This window comes from Balaenoptera ricei, chromosome 15, assembly GCF_028023285.1.
Source record: "Balaenoptera ricei isolate mBalRic1 chromosome 15, mBalRic1.hap2, whole genome shotgun sequence".
NCBI classification, from domain to species: domain Eukaryota; kingdom Metazoa; phylum Chordata; class Mammalia; order Artiodactyla; family Balaenopteridae; genus Balaenoptera; species Balaenoptera ricei.
In genome coordinates, this window is record NC_082653.1 from 54,614,361 (window position 1) to 54,633,772 (window position 19,412).

General features: G+C 53.1%; 1 protein-coding gene across 3 annotated transcripts in view; it reads right to left on the reverse strand.

Annotated features, from left to right (window-relative positions):
- The window catches only part of PPL (periplakin), a 43,677-nt gene that overhangs the window by 14,929 nt on the left and 9,336 nt on the right, over nucleotides 1–19,412 (reverse strand). For 2 of the 3 annotated variants that reach the window (XM_059898197.1, XM_059898196.1), the window contains exons 2-9: nucleotides 8,274–8,373; nucleotides 4,041–4,124; nucleotides 3,610–3,764; nucleotides 2,828–2,948; nucleotides 2,108–2,233; nucleotides 1,977–2,018; nucleotides 740–901; nucleotides 536–643 (exon numbers count right to left, since the gene is read on the reverse strand). In XM_059898197.1, coding sequence (XP_059754180.1) covers nucleotides 536–643; nucleotides 740–901; nucleotides 1,977–2,018; nucleotides 2,108–2,233; nucleotides 2,828–2,948; nucleotides 3,610–3,764; nucleotides 4,041–4,124; nucleotides 8,274–8,373 — 898 coding nt within the window. The remainder of the gene's footprint in view (nucleotides 1–535; nucleotides 644–739; nucleotides 902–1,976; nucleotides 2,019–2,107; nucleotides 2,234–2,827; nucleotides 2,949–3,609; nucleotides 3,765–4,040; nucleotides 4,125–8,273; nucleotides 8,374–19,412) is intronic. The other variant, XM_059898198.1, reaches the window with a different exon arrangement.

A 19,412-nucleotide genomic window follows, 5' to 3' on the forward strand; every position in this document is an offset into this window, starting at 1 on the left:
GTGGGCCTGAAATCCAATGACTGGTGTCCTCATGAGAAGAGGCGATGACACACAGGTGAGAAGGCCATGTGAAGACACAGAGGCAGATACAGGAGTGATGCAGCTCCAAACCAAGGAATGCCAAGGATTACCAGCAACTACCAGAAGCAAGGAGAGATGAGGAAGGATTCTCCCCTAGAGACCTCAGAGGAAACAAGCCTGCCAAAACCTTGATTTCGAATTTCCGGCCTTCAGAACTATGAGAGAATAACTTTCCTTTGTTTAAAGCCACCAAGTTTGTGGTCATTTGTTACAGCCACAATAGGAAACTAATATGGGCACCACATGGGCTTCAGAAGTCCAGGGACTGAGGGCAGGGCATCTAGATAATGAGAGGACGCAGGGTCAGACAGAGCAAGAGGAGTCAGCAAAATGGAGAGACAGACAGATGGACACAGGACACCCACCTTGGGGCCTGCCTGAGTGTAGGCGGCCCAGAGCAGAGGCCACCCGGAGGGCAGCCTGGAGGAGGCGTCCCTTCCCGGGGCTCACGTACCTCAATGGATTTCCTTCCGGGGTGCTTGGCGGCGAGCAGCTGGTCACCCTCGCCGTGCAGCTTGTTAATTCTCTCCTCTTTGGCCTCCAGGTTCCGGTTGATGAAATTCTGCAGCAGGGGCAGTGGAGGGGCTCATTGTCCAGTCAGGCAGCCCCGTGCTCCTTCCCAGCCCCCTGGCCTGCACCCCCAGAGCCCAGTGCTCACCTCGTACTGGCGCCGGCGGCTGGGGTAGTCGAGGTTGCAGTCGCTCCAGTCATACTGCATGCGGCTCTGGGCCTGCTGGTCCAGCCAGTACAGCTCATTGGTGCAGCGCTGCATGTAGTCCTGCAGCGAGCTCAGGTGCTGCTGCCGTGCCTGAGACGCCGCCTGTGGGCGGGCACGGACAGGGCTGTGGCCTTGCCGGCAAGAGCCTCCCTCCACGCCTCCTGCTCCACTGCACTCCCTTGGATGAGTCACCTGACCGCCCCCCCACCCCGAAACCCCTTCATTCGTTCAGCAAATGTTTTCTGAGAATCTACTAAGTGCTGGGCACGGCTCCAGGCCCTGCGGATACAGCAGTGAACAAAACAAAACCCTCACAGAATTGACATGTTTGTGGAACGTTAGTTTACTCGTCTGCAAAATGGGAATAACGACAGCACTGATCTCATAGGGCACCAACCCTGGCATACAGTTGGTGCTCAATAAACATCAGCAGCTACACTTCCACTTTCTTCTTTAACATGTCATGGTGCTAGGGGGATCGTGGCAAACTACCACAGGGCAAGGAGGAGGGGAAGGAGGAGGGATGTCTGCGTTCCACTCTGCAAATGAGAACAGCAGTGAACACACGTATGGGGCCCACCACGTGCCAGGACTGTGCTAAGGACTTCTCCAGCATCAACTCATGCCATCCTCAAAGCATCCTATGAGCCAGGGACTGGAAGTGACTGCTTTACAGATGAGGAAACTGAGGCTCCCAGAGGCTCAGCAGCTTGTGCTCAAGGTTTCCCCACCAAAAGGGGCGGAGGCAGCCCAGCTCCAGAGCCTCCTACCGGCTCTACTATCACCGTCCCTGCATTCTCACATCTGAGGCGTCTGCAACGTCCACAACATTTATGCATCACTTGTGCAGTTTTAAAAAGAAGACATTCTTTAAAGGTTTTGAAAAAGGAAATAGAAAAACTTCCATTTATTAAGCATGTGGCATTGTATCTGGCACACAGTAGGTGCTCAATAAATAATTAAGAAGCAAATAGTAAGATGAACTGTATCCATGGGGTCTCTTGGGGTTTTCCACGAGCACAGGGCAAACAGGGGCGCCTCTCAGGTAGGGGCTCGGGGTACTGCCTCTTCCCACTTCATCCCCCTCCATCCTGTTTGAAGTGTTTACTGCACACACGTCTGTCCCCACGTGCCCGGCTTCCCATCCCCTCCCATCCCGTGCCCGGGGGCGTCTCACCAGCAGTTTCTGGTACTTGGCCTGGAGTTCGCCGTTCTGCTCCTGAGGACGGAGCCGAGGGCATGGGTTAGGGCGGGAGTGCAGGTGGGAGCCCCTCCTCCCCGGGGCCCCCTCCACCCCCGTGCACGTACCTTGCCCCCGTCCTTGGTCAGGTGGGGCCTGATGGCCTTGACTTCATTGTGGAAGATGTTGTGCTGCTCCACCTGGTGGTCCACCAGCGGCAGGTCTGACCCGAAGCTCTGGCTGCTCAGCTTGTCCTGGCCGGGCGGGCGGAGGGACAACGTGCATGGGGGTGGGCCGGGGACTCGGGACTCGCAGCCTACCCAGCACCCCATACCCCGGGAGCCTCGGCTCTCCTCCTCATGGTGCCGGCCAAGGAGTGAGTGAAGTGGCCCCGGAGGGACGCAGAGAGAGGCTGTCACATCCCAACTCATTTAATCTCACAGCAACCTCAGAGGCCCTCACGGTTACTGTTTCCATTTCACAGATGGGGAAACAGAGGCTCGGCCGGGGGGAGTCACTTGCTTGGGGTCACCCAGTGCCCGGGCTTCTCCATGGTGGAGATGGGCTGGTGAGGGCACAGGAAGGGCAGTGGCCGGCCAGAAATCTGGCCACTGCCCCCAGCCTGCCAGGGCTCCAACGAGCCCGGGAGGGTCCCAATCTCCACCACTTCTGCTGTGTGACCCTCAGCTAGGCACTGCACCTCTCTGAGCCTTGCTCATCTCATTGACACAAACATCAGGAAACACCGGGAACACAACTCCCTCCCTGGCAGGACTGTGGTGCCCGTTCAATGGTAGGGGTCCCCCTGGCCCACACACAGCCCCACCCAGCTGAACCCGGGTCCATACCAGCTTTTCCTCCACCAGCGCCTCCCAGTTGACCTGCGGGTCCACCTCCTTCACTGCCAGGTTGTAGACCTGCTTGTGTTTCCCGCGGAGGTTGGTCACACGCTCCTTCAGCTGACAGATGCTGAGCGGGGAGAGTGGCCACCCTGGTTAGTGGGGCTGGTTGGCGGGTGCACTGCCCATGCCACGAGGGGGGGCCTCCCACCCCAGCCCCTGGCCTCAGCTTTCTGCTCAGTGGCCTGGTAGGACAGGGTGACTGTGGCCTTGGGTCCAGGCAATCACTCCCACCCTGCTCCTGTCCACTTTCCTTCATTCTACCTTCCCCCACCAATGTTTCCTGAGAGCCCTACTCTGCGCCCAGAACCACAGGAGGTTCCAGAAGAAACAGGCAGATCTGCTGCTCTCTGGAGCCCACCATCCAGCAGGGCTACAGGGTGGTGGGGGCCGTGACAGTGAGAGTGCTTTGTCCACATCTAAGCTGAGGCGAGAGCCAGGCGCTCGGGAAGCCAGCTGGGCATTAGGCAGGAGAGAATGTGTTCACAAGCTTGGAGGTCAGGGGGCTGTGGTCACACTCTGACCAGGACAGGAGACACCAGCGCTCCGAGCCTCAGTTTCCCCAACTGAAAAATGGGTTGTCGTGAGGATAACATAAAGTGTTTGGCTCGTGCTGGCATCCAGTTAACCCTCAACAAACCCCAACTCGGGTTCCTGAATGCTGAGTGGCTGCAGCCCCCCTGCCCTGGCCCCGAGCAGGTCCCTCAGGACCCGAAGCGGAGGGGACCTACTCCTCGGCGATCATGTCCCCCTGGGGGTGCTTCATGTGCTTGGCGATGGCCGCGTCTGCCTCCAGCACATACAGCAGCTTCTCTGAGTCTGAAACCTTCTGCAGGGCCGAGTCCCGGTGCTCTGGCTGCCGGCCCTCCTGCAGCCGGGCCAGGTCCTGTGAGAGTCACAAGAAAGGGGAGGGGAGAGAGAGTGGGCAGGGACTCAGTGGGCACAGCTGGGATGGGAGGGATGGGAGGAGAAGGGCGAGCGATGGCCTCCCCCAGACCTGCCCAGCCTCTGCTCAAGTGCCTGCTGTGGCCGGCGCGGGACACAGCTGTGCACAAAGAGACATGGCCCCCGCCCAGCCCAGGGGAGAGGAAGACCCCCAGAAAGGCAAGTCACAGATAAACCTCACAAAGGTGACTGCAAGTTCCTACAAGTTGGTGCTTACCAAGGAAACACAGCAGAGGTGGAACATGGGGGACCTGCTTGAGCTCTGGGGGTCAGTGAGGCCCCTCTGAGGTGGTGACACAGGCTAAGAAGGAAGGAAGAAAGGGAAGAGTGCTCTGGACAGAGGGAATAGTCTGTGCAAAGGTCCTGTGGGAGGAAAGGATGGCTGTGATTGAGGCCAGAAGGAGGGACGGGGGAGGAAGTGGGAGACGGGGTCCCACCTATCCTGAAAGGGCAATTCCTCCAGGGGCTCTGCAGGGAACAGGGTACAAGCTGGGAGTACAGTCAGGGGTTGTGACAGGGCCCGGGTGAGAGCTGAGGGTGGCCCATGCTGGGGTGTCACCAGTGAAATGGCAAGAATGGACAAAGTGGGTGGGCATCTGGGAGGTACAATCGATAAGTCGCTGATGAGCCCAGGGTCTCTGCTTATTTAGGGAAGAACAATGAATGGGCAGCGGGTACAGCAGGTTTCTAAACACAGCCCATGAATCCACTTAGTGGACTTTCAGGGAGCACGGCTGGGCACTGTGCCAGGCCCGGGGGACCCCAGGCCCAGGGGGGATGAGTCAGAGACTGGACTGGGGGTCCAGAGACTGGACGGGGGTCACATGGGGGAACTCGCGAGGCCAGTCCCCTCCCCTCGCTGGGTCTCGGCATCCCCATCTCTGCAATGGGAGTAAGAGAAACCCCTGCTTCAGAAGAGGCATCCAAGTGACCCAAGGACTCTCCCTCGGCAGCGAGAAGGTGGGAGCACAGACGCGGGCTCGTCAGGGACGAGCCTCGAAACCATGCAAGTGAGAGGAGCCGGACACGGAAGGCCACGCTGCGCAGGACTGGTTTACGGGAACTGCCCCGAGTCGGCTAATCCACAGGCAGAAAGGAGATGAGTGGTTGCCAAGGGCTGGATGGGAGTGGGAATCTGCAGTCAATGGACACAGGAGATCTTACGAAGGGATGAAAAAGTTCTGAAACCAACCTATAGAAATGACTGCACCACTTGGTGATGTTACTAGAAATCATTGCACTGTACGTTTAAAGGGGGTGCATTTTTCTCATCTGTAAAACATGCCTCAATAAAGATGTTAAAAAAGAAAAAGGAAGAAATGGCAAAAGGAGAAAGAAGTGAACAGAAGTGATGTGGTGCCTGGTACAGTGTCAAACGACTCAACTTCCTCTCGGAGGAAGAGAAGGTATCCAGCCCGTTCTTCCAGGTCTTTCCTGGGCCGGGAGGGCTGAGCAGCAAGTGGGCCCAGCGCCCTGAGGGGCTTGGGGGTGAGGTCGACATGGCAGAAGTCCAATGGCGCTGGGCCATCGCCCCACCATGGGTGGGTCTGGCCAGTTAAAAAGTTGCAACAAAATGTCATGGTTCTTGGCTTGGGTGGAATTTTATCAGCTCCACCATCACCAGCTGATCTGAAGCTCTGCTGGGCAGTTATAGTGTCAAAGATTAATTTTGCAAAAGGAGGAAGTAAATTAATCATTTCCTAATTCACACAGGTGCAGGTGCTGTGTGGGAACGCAAGCCCTCTCCAGCCAAGAAAGAACATCTAGTGGAGAGATGCCACGTGGGTGTTCGACAGTCAACAGTTGGACAAGACTGATCAATGGGAACAGAGGTCAGCACAGTGGTTACCTCTGGGGGATATTGATTGGGACGGTCCCTTGGGACCCTTCGGGAAATGTCCTCTATCTTGACCTGAGTAATGGTTTCATGGGTACCTACTGAGGCAAAAACTCACAAGGGTGAGCTCTTAAAATCTGGACACTTTCCATAGACAAGTTTTTTAAAGTTAAAAAAAAAAAAAAAGTCATAGGGACTGACATATCTTGTAAATGACACACACACACTGATGGACAGATGAGGGATAAAGCAAATCCAGGAGATGTTACTGGTACAGATCCAGGAGATGTGGTGAGGATATGGATATTCTCAATTCTTCCAACTTTTCTGGCGTTTAAAAATTGGGATAGACACAAAAGGTCACATACTGTATGATTCTGTTTATATGAAATATCCAGAATAAGTATATCCAAAGAGACGGAAAGCAGATTAGTGGTTGTCAGGGGCTGTGGGGAGGAGGATGGGGAGTGACTGCTGATGGGCATGGAGTTTCCCTTTGAGGCGATGAAAGTGCCTTGGAACCAGATAGAGGCAGTGGTCGCACAACATCGTAAATGTACAAAATGCCACGGAACTGTACACTTTAAGTGGTTAATTTTATCTTATGTGAATCTCACTTCCATAAAAAAATAGGAAAGTTCAAGAGAACATTTGGGTAGTAAAATTAATAATGATGTTTCCTTCCAAAAAAAGGAAGGAAGGAAGGAAGAGAAAAGACAGAAAGATTAGCCCATGCAGTCTTCAAAGCGTGGTTTCTTTTTTTAAGTTTGTTCATTTGAATGAAAAGAAAATAGTTCAAAATTATCTCCCTAAAACATCCTTGTTACTTTGAGTCATTACTCTAAGCAAATACAATGAGAGAGCTGGATGCTATTCACACACACGCACACACACAGGAAAAGGTCACAGATACCCCAGAAGGTTAATGGATGATCGTTCTCTCTGGTGGTGGAATTATACGCCATCTTAATTTGCTTCGTTATACTTGTTTATCGGTCCTGAAATGTTTGTAACGAACACATATTACTTTTATTAGGAGGAAAAAGGGACACACTCCAAAAAGCTGTTTTCATTTAGGAAAGCACACGCCACCATGGCAGTCACAAGAGAGGGGACAAAAAAATTGCCAAAGCAGCTAGGTACCAGGGCAAGGGCATGGCCAGAGGGAAGGATGCTGGCAGGGCCGGCTGAGGCCAGAAAGAAAGGTGGGAGGTGGAGGCAGGAAAGGAATGAGAGAGGGGAGGGGGGACCCTGGGGGAGGGGGGACCCTCTTGCCTTTCTTGCCCCACTCTCCCCATGTCCCCACTTCTCACCCTCCCAGCTGTGCCATCCCCAGCCCACCCCTGTCCCTCAGGTCTCAGGGGGACTGGCCCTCAGGTGGGTGGATCCCTTGGCTGTCAGAGGAGTGGCAGCCACGTCTGGGCCTGGGGACAGCAGCGGGGCCGGCCGGACCTTGACCTCTCTCGTGACCTGGCCACCCTCAGCCACCCACTCCTCTGGACCGGCCTCTTAGTCATGCCTGGAATGCAGATGAAATACAGATGCCCAGTTAAATTCAAATTTCAGATTAACAATGGATAATTTTATAATATTATTATATCTCAAGTAGTGCATGGGATATACTTATACAAAAAAAAAAAAAAAAATTGTGTTCTAAAATTCAAACTTAACTGGATACCCTATATTTTTATTTGCTAAATCTGGCAACCCCACCTGTGGGATGCCTCTGGGGTCAGCTCTGTCACTGACATAGTCCGCCCTGGCCCTCTCTGAACCTCAGTTTCTCCAGCTACAAAAAAACATATAAACTCAACCGCACTGGGCTGTGGAGGGTTCAGAGAGGAGATGGTCATTTTAGCAGCTCACAGGAGTGAGCAGGGCTCCGGTGTGGCCCACGGTGCAGGATCCCCAGGAGAACCTTTGGGCTCAGGTCGGTTGTTATCCCCATGTTACAGGAGAGGAAACTGAGGCACAGAGAGGGAAAGTGATCTGCCCAGCCTGCATCTGAGTAGTGGCAATGGTAGGAGAAGTAAGGATGATGATGTTGATAATAATTGTGAGCCCTGCACTGCAACTGCATAATCTGATCGAATCTTTACAGCAGCCCGGCAGGTGGGGACAATCGCTCTTATCCTTTCAGAGGGAATCGCATGAACAGAGAGGTAAGGTGACTTCCTCAAGGTCACACAGCAAGTGGCAAAGCTGGGATCCTAACCAGAGCCTGGATCCTGAGTCTGTGGTTCTCCTCCAGCTGGGGCCAATCAGCTGCAGCAACTTAGTACCCGGGGTGGAGGAGCTGCTATTACCAGCAATAATGAGGTTCCTCTTCAGTGCATCTCCACCTGGGCACTTTGACATTTGCAGCTGGATCATTCCGTGTACGGGGCTGTTCTGTGCACTGCAGGGTGTATAGCAGCATCCCTGGACTCCACCACTAGACGCCCGCCCACTGCACTCCCCCAGTTGTGACGGCTAAAAATGTCTCCAGATGTGACCACATGTCCCCTGGGGGCAGAATCACGCCCAGGTGAGAACCACGGGGTCAGACAAGCCCCTGGTCCTGAGCAGGGCTGGTGGCACAGGGGGCACCGGGGTGGGAGATGGGGCACTCACGCTCTGCAGCTTGGCCTCCGTGTCCACGATGTTCCTCTCCACCTGGTCGGCATTCTTCTGCAGCTGCTCAATCAGCTCTGACAGCTCCTTGATAGAGATGCTGCAGGCGGAAGAAGGGAGGTAGGCCGAGGGTCAGAGGGCAAGGGCCGGGTTCCCACCAGCACCCAGCCTCCCAGGCTGTCCCCAGCCCCAGGCTCGGAGCAGGAGCTGTCCAGTGAGCCTCAGATGGAGCTTGGTTGTCCCCTCAGGGCTACGTCACTAAAGGCACAGAAAAGAGGCAGCACCTGGCAGGGAATCAGCCCTCGCTCTGGCCATCACTCTAACGCTTCTATTTTACCATGTTGGCAGAGCACACTTACCCTTTTTTTCCACATTTTTTACTGAGATGTAAAATTCACCCTTTTAAAGTGTATAATTCAGTGGTTTTTAGTGTATTCACAAGGTTGTATAACCATCATCACTATGTAATTCCAGAATGTTTTCATCACCCCCAAAAAGAAACCCCGCATCCTTTAGTACTCACTCCTCACCATCCTGCCCTACAGCCCCTGGCAACCACGAATCCACTTTCTGTCTCTATGGATTTGCCTATTCTGGACATTTCATAGAAATGGAATCATACGAGTGAGGCCTTTCATGTCTAACTTCTTTCACCTAACAATATTTTTGAGGGTCATTCATGTTACAGCATGTGTCAGTGCTTCATTCCTTTTTATGGCTGCATAATACTCCACAGCTTGAATATCCCACATTTTATATATCCAGTCACCCACTGATAGACATTTGGGTTGTTTCCACCTTTTGGTCATTACTGATCAGGCTGCTATGAACATTCCGGTACAAGTTTTTGTGTAAGCGGCATTATTAAATACCTGATACTTTTAATCTACTCACTCTTTATATTTAAATAAATTTACTAAAAAAGGGAACTTGCTCTTCCCATTGCAAACATAAAACCAGAAGTCCTTGCCATCAATGGAGGTAACCACCAAAATAAATTCCACAGAAATAAAAGGACGGCATTAAGTTCTAGCCAGACACTCGGCCGCCTGCACACGTTGAAACTGAGCCTTGCCCTCACCTGCTTAAAAGCAGAGCTTGGCACATACTGCAGCCAAGTTAGAGCTGTGCTGGCACCAGGCTGAGACCTCCTGGGTGTTCTCAGAGCACCTGAGAGAGACCTGAAATCAGAACGGCTTTCTCACTTGGTGTTTCTGTGTGTCCTCCTGTCACATCTGTCTGCCCCCCGAAATCACACCACAGACCACTCTGGCAAACACTACTGTGGGATTGAAGACCTTGGCTTTGGACTCAGATGTGGGTTCTCGCTGTGCGACTTGGCCAAGCTGCTGTCCCTCTCTGTGCCTCTGCTTCCCACTGTCAGATGGACCTTTCCCAGTGGGGTGTTAGGGATGGGAGTGAGGTTATGCAGGCAAAGAGCTGGGCGCCCAATAAATCTCACAAAGGTTCAAAGGTTCATGATTACAGTCGTTAAGGAGCCTTACTGATCCAGCTCTGACTTTGTTTTCTTTAAACAAAGGAAGAAACAAAGACCAGAGAGGGAAAGCAACTTGGTTAATGTCACACAGCCAGCCAGCCAGCTGGCCAGCAACGGTCAAGATTAGTACTTAGTCCTCTAATCTCCATCAAAGACCTTTTATACCAGCTCCACAGTGGGGCCTGAGAAGCTAAGCACCCAGAAGCATCATTCTGCCCACACTCAAGCACTTACTATGTGCCAGGCCCAGTAATGCACACAGGCACAGCCACCCCCAGACTGGGAGGAAATCAGCATTTATAGAAATAGTCACGAGACTGAGGCAGGCATGACCAGGCAAGCCTCCTGACCAGCTTGGTAGGAATGGGGGTGGTCAGTGAAGGCTTCCTAGAGGAGGTGGTGGTGGCTGGGTTCTGAAGGATGAAGAGGAGTTGGGGTTTGTGGGCAGAAGGCTCCAATGAAGAGAGGCCATAAAAGAGGCAGGTCCTGGGTGTGTCCCTTGGGGTGGGCCAGGGCAGGGCTCTTGACCGTCAAGCAGACAGGGCAGCCAGCTCTTCAGAGTGGAATTCCTCAAATCAAGGCCTGGGACCCACCTATTGTGGCATGAAACATTCAGATTCCCAGGCACTAACCCAGAGCCTCTGAATCTGGATCTCCAGAGATGGACCCAGGAAGCTGTATTATTACTACTATTGTTTTTACAGGTTCCCCAGGGGACCCTGGTACCCTCCAGGGTTTGAGGTCCAACACCGCAGGTACTGCTGGCATGGGGGGAAGCTGGAGGGGGGTGGAAACAGGCATACAAACAGAAGCCGTGAGTCTGTCCAACCATGTCCCAAACCTTGCCTGAGGGCCTGCTCTGTGCCAGGTCTGGACACACAGGAACTAGGGGGAAGAGGGGAGGGTCTTAGGGAATAAGACCCAGGCCACACCCTCTGCAAAGTCAACCGAGGAGGCAGCCTTTCCCAAAGTGGGGCCCCAGGAACCCCAGTCCTGTAAATCACTCCTGGAATGAAGGCTTTGTCAGTCTAGGCAGTTAGGAAAACCCAACTCCTCAATAAGTTCAGGAGCCAGTAAAGGCTCTGAGAAGTCCTGCAGTGGAGAAAGCTGGCATTCAGTGGAGCATCCAGGAAGGCTCAGAAGAGGGGACTGTGGGTGGGGGATCTGGGTAAGGAGGGATAAGGCTGCCAGGTCATGGGCTGACCCCCACTGCCCCCCACCCTGGCTGGGTGGAGCACATGGGGAATGCGAGCACTTCTGCCCTCAGCCCTACCCCAGCCACTGACCCCAGCCTGGCCTCAGCACTCAGACGTGTTGAGTCTCAACCCAATATTTAACCCATGACAGTTGGGGCCACCACTGGGAACCTGCAGTGTAGGTTAGGTGGGGGCCTCATCCCTGTCAGGTCCAACGCAGCTCCACCTCAGGGCATGGGGCCAGCTCTCAACCAGCCCCTTCACTGGTTGGGGCAGGTTCGAGGAAAGTGCCTCCTGGACCCCACCCTGGCCAGCCCATTACTCCAGCTGAAGCCCAGCACTGGAAGGGGACACAGGGTGGGGGTTGGGGGGACAGCCAGCCCCAGGGACCTGGTGCTCCTGGTGGAGAACAAAGGACAGCTCAGTGGGAGCTGTGGTCAGACAGGCATGGGTTCCAAGTCCTGTTGGACCACTTACTGCTTGGACCATCCCAGGTAAGCACCTTACCCTCAAGGCGCCTCAGTCTCTCCATCTGTTGACTGGGGATGACCACAGAGTCACCGTGGTAATTGGACACTTAGTGCACACGCTTCACCAGACATCAGACACATTCACAGGCACTGCCTGGATAGCGTCCTCACCCTAAGCCCCTGGGGGAGGTTTGTGTGCCCCTTTACAAGTGAGGAAACCAGCAATTTTACTTGATAGATACCAAGAAAAATGAAAACATAGGTCCACACAAAAACTTGTACACAAATGTTCATAGCAGCACTATTTACAACAGGCAGAAAGTGGAAATAACACAAATGTTCAACTAATGAATAGATAAATGAAATGCAGAATATCCATACAATGGAATACAGCTCAGCCAAAAAAGGAATGAAACGCTAATACAGGCTACGGTAGGGAGAAACCCGGAAACCACTAGGCTAAGTGAAAGAAGCCAGATACAAACAGTCACAAAAGATCCACTTATATGAAATGTCTAGAATAGCTAGATTCCTAGAAGCAGAAAGTAGATTAGTAGTCGCGAGGGGCTGGGATGGGGAGGAAGAAGGGGAGCAAGTGCTAAAGGGTGTGGGTTTCTTTTTAAGGTGATGAAATGTTCTAAAATTGATTATGGTGATGGTTGTATAATTCTGTGAATATACTCAGAACGGCTGAATTGTACATTTTAAATGAGTGAATTATATGATATGTGAGTTATATCTCAATAAAGCTGTTATCGAAAACATTGGCAAGTGCCATTTGTAAGTGATAGGGGTTTGTTTCTTCTTCCTTCACCACCTCGAGTGGTCCCTGCCTTTTTATCCTGTTTTCCATGGAGGCTGGGCCAGCTCTGGGTTATGCCCAGCTGCCTGGAAGATGCTAGTTAAACACTCACAGAGGGATGACCATGTGCCCAGCTGGTGCTAAGCAAATCACATATAGATTAGCTCATTAATCCTACCACCCCCGAAGTAGCACTGTTCTGAGTGCACAGAGCCGTTAGATAACTTGACCACAGTCTCACTGCCAGAAAGCAGGGTGGAGCTGGGATTCCGATCCAGCCCTCTGGAGAACGTTTGCCTTTTGGGTTTGGAGTCCTGAATGAGTGGCCCCAAAGGGTCCTGCATTCCTCCTGCCATCTAGCTGGCCATGGGAGCAAACGTGTGTCCCCTTGAGAGCTGCAGAGCCCCACACCAGTAGTACAGGAATGTGGGTGGGTTGGGAATCCGCAGGGAGGGGGTGCAGATCCCAAGAGGGCTGGGAACTGGCTGGGCCGGTCCAGCTTTTCATCTGGCTAATGAGCCACACTAAGGCAGCCAGACGTGGCACCAGGGGGCTGTCAGCCCAACTGATGGAGGCCCAGATACAGCCCTTCCCTAGCAACCTCTTCTGAGTCTGGTCCCACCCACGGAGATGAAAATCTCCTGGCTGAGCCAGGAAAGCCGAGGTGCCCCCACCCACCCAGAGAAGGGAAGGGACCAGGGAAGTGGCTCTGAGTGACAGGCTGAGAGAGGGACAGGCCCAGCCTCCCTCCACTTACTCAGAAGTTTAACATGGACACAGGTGCTGCGGGCAGTGACCATGGGCACTGGTAGTTGCATCTGAAGTCATCCAGCCCCACCTGCTCATTACATATGTGAGCAAACTGAGGCCCTCAGAAGCGAACACACCCGCCCAAGGTCACACGGTGGGCAGCCAGTGTCCTTAGTCAGACAAGGTTCAAATCCATTTGTGTAACCTTGGAGGAGCTACTTTACATTTCTGGGCCTCGGTTTTATCATTTGTCAAATGGGCGAGATACATCCTATTTAGGTAAGTGAGGTGGGCAGGGAGGGTCAGGGTCACTTCTGGAAACACCAGAATCTCAAGCTTCAAAGACCACTTTGGGGTTCAAGGACTGAGCTGGAGGTTGGGAGCAGCCTCTGGGGGCCCATAAGCAGATTAGACATCATGTAAGCTCACAAGTGGAGTGTCACCGGTTTTACCAGCGCCTAAAACAGTGCCTGGCACACAGGAGACACTCAACAAATACTTATGCTGTACAGCAGAAACTAACAACATGGTAAATCAACTACACTCCAATAAAAATTAAAAAAACAAAAACAAAAACAAATATCCATTCTAATCACCTAGCTTAGGGGCCCCATAAATGGTGACAAAGACTATTCATGAAACACCTATTCATTGCACTTTTACTCCCTGCAGGGCTTGCCATTCAAATGAGACTGAGCCATTACACTGCTCCCTGATCTGTGCATGGGGCTCTGCCTGTGGACCCCCTTTCTCTTCTGGGAACCCCTTCCTGCCAGTGGTGCCTGGTCCTGTAAAATAGGTTCCTTCTAAAAAAACAGTAACTTGGGGGCTTTCCTGGTGGTGCAGTGGTTAAGAATCCACCTGCCAATGCAGGGGACACGGGTTCAATCCCTGGTCTGGGAAGATCCCACGTGCCGCGGAGCAACCAAGCCTGTGCGCCACAACTACTGAGCCTGCGCTCTAGAGCCCGTGTGCCACACCTGCTGAAGCCCACGTGCCTAGAGCCCGTGCTCCGCAATGAAGAAAAGCCACAGCAATGAGAAGCCCGTGCACCACAACGAAGAGTAGCCCCTGCTCACCGCAACTAGAGGAAGCCTGCACGCAGCAACGAGGACCCAACGCAGCCATAAATAAATAAATAAATAAATTAATTAATTAATTTTAAAAAAAGAAGTAAATGTTAAAAAAAATTCTTATAAAAATAAAAACCAGTAACTTCACAGCGCTGGGGACAGTAAGGTGAACAATGCCAGGGAGAAGGTGCGTCTACATGGAGGACACGGCACTCCCTCGGAATCCTCAATAACGCACAACCTCCACGTCATCGCTGGGAGCCAGCAGACAAATGCACATGCGGGACGGTCTACAAAACACCTGACCAGACCTCTTCAAAAGTATCAAGGTCACAAAAGACCAGACTAAGGGTTAGATGACAGACCTGACGACTAAATGCAACCTGGGGTCCTGGAACAGAGAGGGCATCGGGGGGAACTGGGGAGGCAGAACAAAGTTCATAGCTCAGTTTTCTAAGAAAAGGTTCCTTCTAGATTTCCAGGTTTTCCAGCAAAACCCTATAGGAACGGATGCTTCTGGGTGATGGTGTGTCCAGGATGCCCACCTGGACAGGTAGGGCAGTGGGTGCTGCGGCCTGACACCCCATCTGGTAAAAGCTGACGGGGACCCAAGACTAGGCTGTCCCCAGAAACGGCCCTCTCAGCCCAGCCCAGGCTGCAGTCAGGGGATGAGAGTGGGTTTCACAAGCCAGGTATGGTCACACCCAGCAGACTGGGGCTGTTTCTCCAGAGAACCTGCCCTTGTTTTCTTTTCCAGGGCTGAGGAAGTTGGAGTCTGGCGAGGGTCCAGGAGGGTCGAGGTCCCATCCAAGGCACGACAAGGGGCCCAGTTTACTTGGTCTGTGTATGAGACTCCTGGTAAGAGGAGGGAAAACGGGGTGCAGGCCACCCGAGGGGGCTGCCTCAGAGCCCCGGGGTGGGTTTGAGGACACTCAGGGACAAACAATTGCTTTCTGGGTCTGAGCCCACAGGCACCAGCCTGGAACAGACGTCTCTTTGTATCTCAGGATGTACTCTGAGTGTTGGAACTGTGGGGAGACGGTCTGGGAGCCTCAAGTGGCATCGGGTACGCTCGCTCTGTCACCGGGAGTTAGAAACTCAATAACCACAGCCCAACCTGCTTTGCAGGTGGCCACTCACAGCCCAGGAGGTCAGCTGCAGAGTGGGGAGCTGGGGCTGGAACCCAGTGCTGTGATGTCCAGGGGGCAGCCCAGGACAGCCTGTGGTCTGGTCAGCGGGCCAGCAGGGATGCCAACTAGAGAAGTGAGGACAGAGGTGGCACTCCAGGTCACCCAGACTCTGTAGATGCTCCATATGGAGCAGAAAGAAAGAGAACACAGGCGTCTCAGAGGACCCTCAGCCCCACCCACCACTAGTCACTTCTTCTTGCTATAGTTTGTGTGGGGAGCCCCTGGCCCTTCCCCACGATATAGCTGTACTGCAGTATAACCTGATGGTTAAGCACCCAGACCAATGGCAGGCAGCCTAGATTCAGATCCTGACTCAGTCCTTGTTAAGCTGTCAGTTACTTAGCCTTTCTGGGCCTCAGGTTCCCCATCTGTCACTGGGGGTCATGGCAGTCCACACCTCTCAGGGCTGGGGCGGTTAATTGAGAGAGCGGATAGAGGACTTCCCTAGTGGCACAGTGGTTAAGAATCTGCCTACCAATGCAGGGGACACGGGTTCAAGCCCTGGTCTGGGAAGATCCCACATGCCATGGAGCAACTAAGCCTGTGCTGAGCCTGCGCTCTAGAGCCCGCGAGCCACAACTACTGAGCCCGCACGCCACAACTACTGAAGCCCGCGCGCCTACAGCCCGTGCTCCGCAACAAGAGAAGCCACCGCAATGAGAAGCCTGCACACCACAACGAAGAGTAGCCCCCACTTGCCGCAACTAGAGAAAGCCCGCTTGCAGCAACGAAGACCCAACGCAGCCAAAAATAAATAAATAAACAAATATATTTATTAAAAAAAAAAAAGAGAGAGGGGATACAAAGTGCTGCCTCAGGGGGAGCCCGGGGTTCTCTGCTTCCACCCGGAGTCACCACCCAGGGATTTGGGCTCCTTTTAAGGAGAGATAAAGGCCAGCAGCTAAGGCTCCATGTGAGAACCCACGGGCACGGAGAGCTAAAAAAAGACCGCGGGCCACCCACACCATCCACACAGATCCTTGTGCAAAAGCCCAGACGCACTCTGCTTCCACCTTGTGGATGTCACCTCGCCCGGGCGTGGAGAATTCACAAGTAAACTCAATATTTGGAAATGTCTCCTCCAACTCCTGCAGGGAGAGGCTGTGCACATATACAGGTAATGAGGCTGAAAGGAGGACGCAGCTCCCAGGCCCAGTCTGGCTGAACCACCTTGGGTTTGGACTAAGGATCAGGTCACTAGGTTTGGGGATTTGAGAGGTTCAGGGTGTTTCTACCATGAGTTTGCTGCTCTGAGAACTCTCCCCTGTCTCCATCCGGGAAACCACAGGATGGAAGGGTGGGGAGGCCTCATCTACCAGGTCGTTTAAGCAGAACCCCAAGAACCACCCCAGATCCCTGCCTCTCCCTCCCCTGCTTCTACCTAGGAACAGACCCCTGTGCTCCCATCCTCTCTCGGGCCCTAAGGTCTTCACCTTGATCAAGAGCATCACCTCTCACCTGGACCAATGCAATAGCCACCCCCAACCATCTCCTTGCACCCTGACTCTCGCTGCCCCCAGCCAGCTTTGGCACATTTATCAGAGATCTTTCAACGATGCAACCAGATCTCACCATTGTCCGGCCTCAAACTTGCCAATGCTCCCAAACACTCTCAGAAGAGAGCTCACTCTCCTGCCCAGGACCTGCCTCTCCCGCCCCAACCTTTGCTGCCTTCAGCTCTCCCTCTCCTGGTCACCTTGTACCAACTGGCCCATTCCTCTCCATCCTGCCTGCAGGGAGGGAAACTGAGTCAGCCTGGACCAGGGAAAGAACATAGACTGAGTTTGGGCTTGGGCAGGTTCCTTAGTCTCTCTGTGCCTTGGTTTTCTCATCTGCAAAATGGGTATAAGAATCAGCCCCACCCAGAGGGCTGAGACAATTCAAGGAGATGATCCTTGTAAAGCACTCTGGACCTTGGACGTGGCTGTCACACCACGAAGGCTCAGGTTTGTTTCACCTGCCTACGCTTAACTTCCTTGTCCGCACAATGAGGTTATTGCATCTACTGACCGGGTAGCAAACAGAAGCAGGTGGGGTTGGCTCTATGTCACTTTGCTTTCAAGGCCATCGCTGCCCAATAAAAACAGAATATGAGTATATTTGTAGTTAAGTCTTCCTAGTAGCCACATGAAAAACATAAAAAGAAACAGATGAACTTAACTTTTATACACCATTTTATTTAACCACATATAGCTAAAATGTTATTTTGACAGCTAGTGAATAGAACATTATTAGTGAGATAGTTTACATTCTTTTTTTCACAGTAAGTTCCTCAATGTCTGGCATGTGGTATACACTTGCAGGACATCTCAGTTTGTTCTAAGCACATCTCATGTGGCTGGTGGTTAACAAATAGGACAGCACAGTTCTGGGTGGTTCTGGGGCCTCTGGACCGCTTTGCTCTAAGCCCATAGTGACTGCAGCCCATCAGTTCTGCCATAATGAAGCTGATAGATGCTCAGAGCATCTATCCACTTCACTTAGTGCCTGGTACCTAGGGACATGTAATAAAAGGTCATTTCCTGCCACTCTCCCACCAGACCCACACAGGCTGGCCAGACACCTGCCCAAGGCCAGGCCTCATCTATGGGTCTCTGGCTGCCTGACTTCAAAACAATCCAGGGCTCCCAGCTGTGCCCATCAGAGCATGATGCCTGGGTGTGCAGTGCCAGGGCACACAGACCACAGCCCCACACCCTTTCCCAGGCCACTGGAGCTGTAGCATCCTTGCCCATGGCCATGGGGCAGAGCCAGGGGCACGTGGCCTGCTCCAGCCATCCCTCCCTCCTGCCTGAGAGAACGGCCTCTTTCCTGACCTGCCACTCCAGGGAGCAGCTCACACCCCAGACACCACGGAGAGGCCACAGCTCTGCCATAACCCCCCACGCCAGCTGTCACCGTGCCCCGTCGGTCACAGCCCAACTTGCTTTCTCTTTCCGGGTGTAGAGATGGGAACTGGCAGGTTAAGAGTGTGTCTGATGGGGACGGCCCTTCCTCCCTGGCCAGGGCCACCTCACCTTCCAGGCCTGAGTCAATCCCCATGTTCTGGCCCTTGATCATGTCCATGGTTCCTCCCTTTTGGGGTTAATTCTGTCTCTGTAGGTGCCAGCGGGGAGGATCAGTCTCGGAATGCCTGGAATGCACAGGAGCCCACACCTCTCCCAGGAACCAGCCTCCCCAGCCTCGCCCCTCCTAGAGCCCAGAGAAGGGGTCTGGCCTCCTACCGTCCATGTAGGCAGGCTGCCTCCAGGGCCAGCCAGGCCCTAAGCGGCTCCCAGGCAACCTCCAAGCTCATCTTGGGGGCTAGGTGGCTCCCAGCCTCCACCTCCTTTAAACACCGCCTGGCTGAGAGAGCGAAGGCTATCACTCCAGGACACCTGCCCTGTCCCTGCCACAAAGGCACACACAGTAGGTGCAAGAAATGATTGCTGAATATGAACAACCAAACACTGAGAGGACTCACTAGGTGCCCGTCACCCACTCAGCCCTTTCCTGCAACATCTGCTGAAATCTCGCAGCCCTGGGAGAAGGGCACCCTTATAGTAATTGGGGCGCTTTTCTTAATTCTGTGTATTAGGTTATAAACTTTTGGACAAAAAAGATTTACTCATCTCTTGGGTTGGCCCTTCTGTAGCCTTTAATTCCAGGCCTTGCACAGGCTTGGGGCTCAATAAATAGGTGTTGAATTGAGCAGACATTTTATAGCACGTAAACAATTCTTATTGCTCCATTTTCCAGATGAAGATAATTGAGGCTCAGAGGGGTTAAGAAACCTGCCCAAGGTCACACAGTTGAAAAATGGTAACGCCAAGATTTGAACAGGTGCCAGAGCCATCTCCTCAGAACATGAGGGATGTCAATACTATTCCACAAACAAAGTGACGGGAGATATTGGGGAGGCGGGACAAAGCAGTAAGGCGTGCACCACCCAGGGGAGGTGTGGTGATTTACATCTTGTTGGCATCTTTATCAGTATAATTAAACCCAGTGGCTGAGTAACAATCAGTGGTGGTAGCTGAGGGTGAGTCATTCTCCTAAGATGTCACCACAAGGGGCTCCCAGCCTGTCCCTCTGAACAGGCCATTGTGGGGAATGAAATGGTATGAAGAAACCCCTCCCTGGGCTACGCCTTCCCCCAGTGCCAACACACAGTCCTGCTT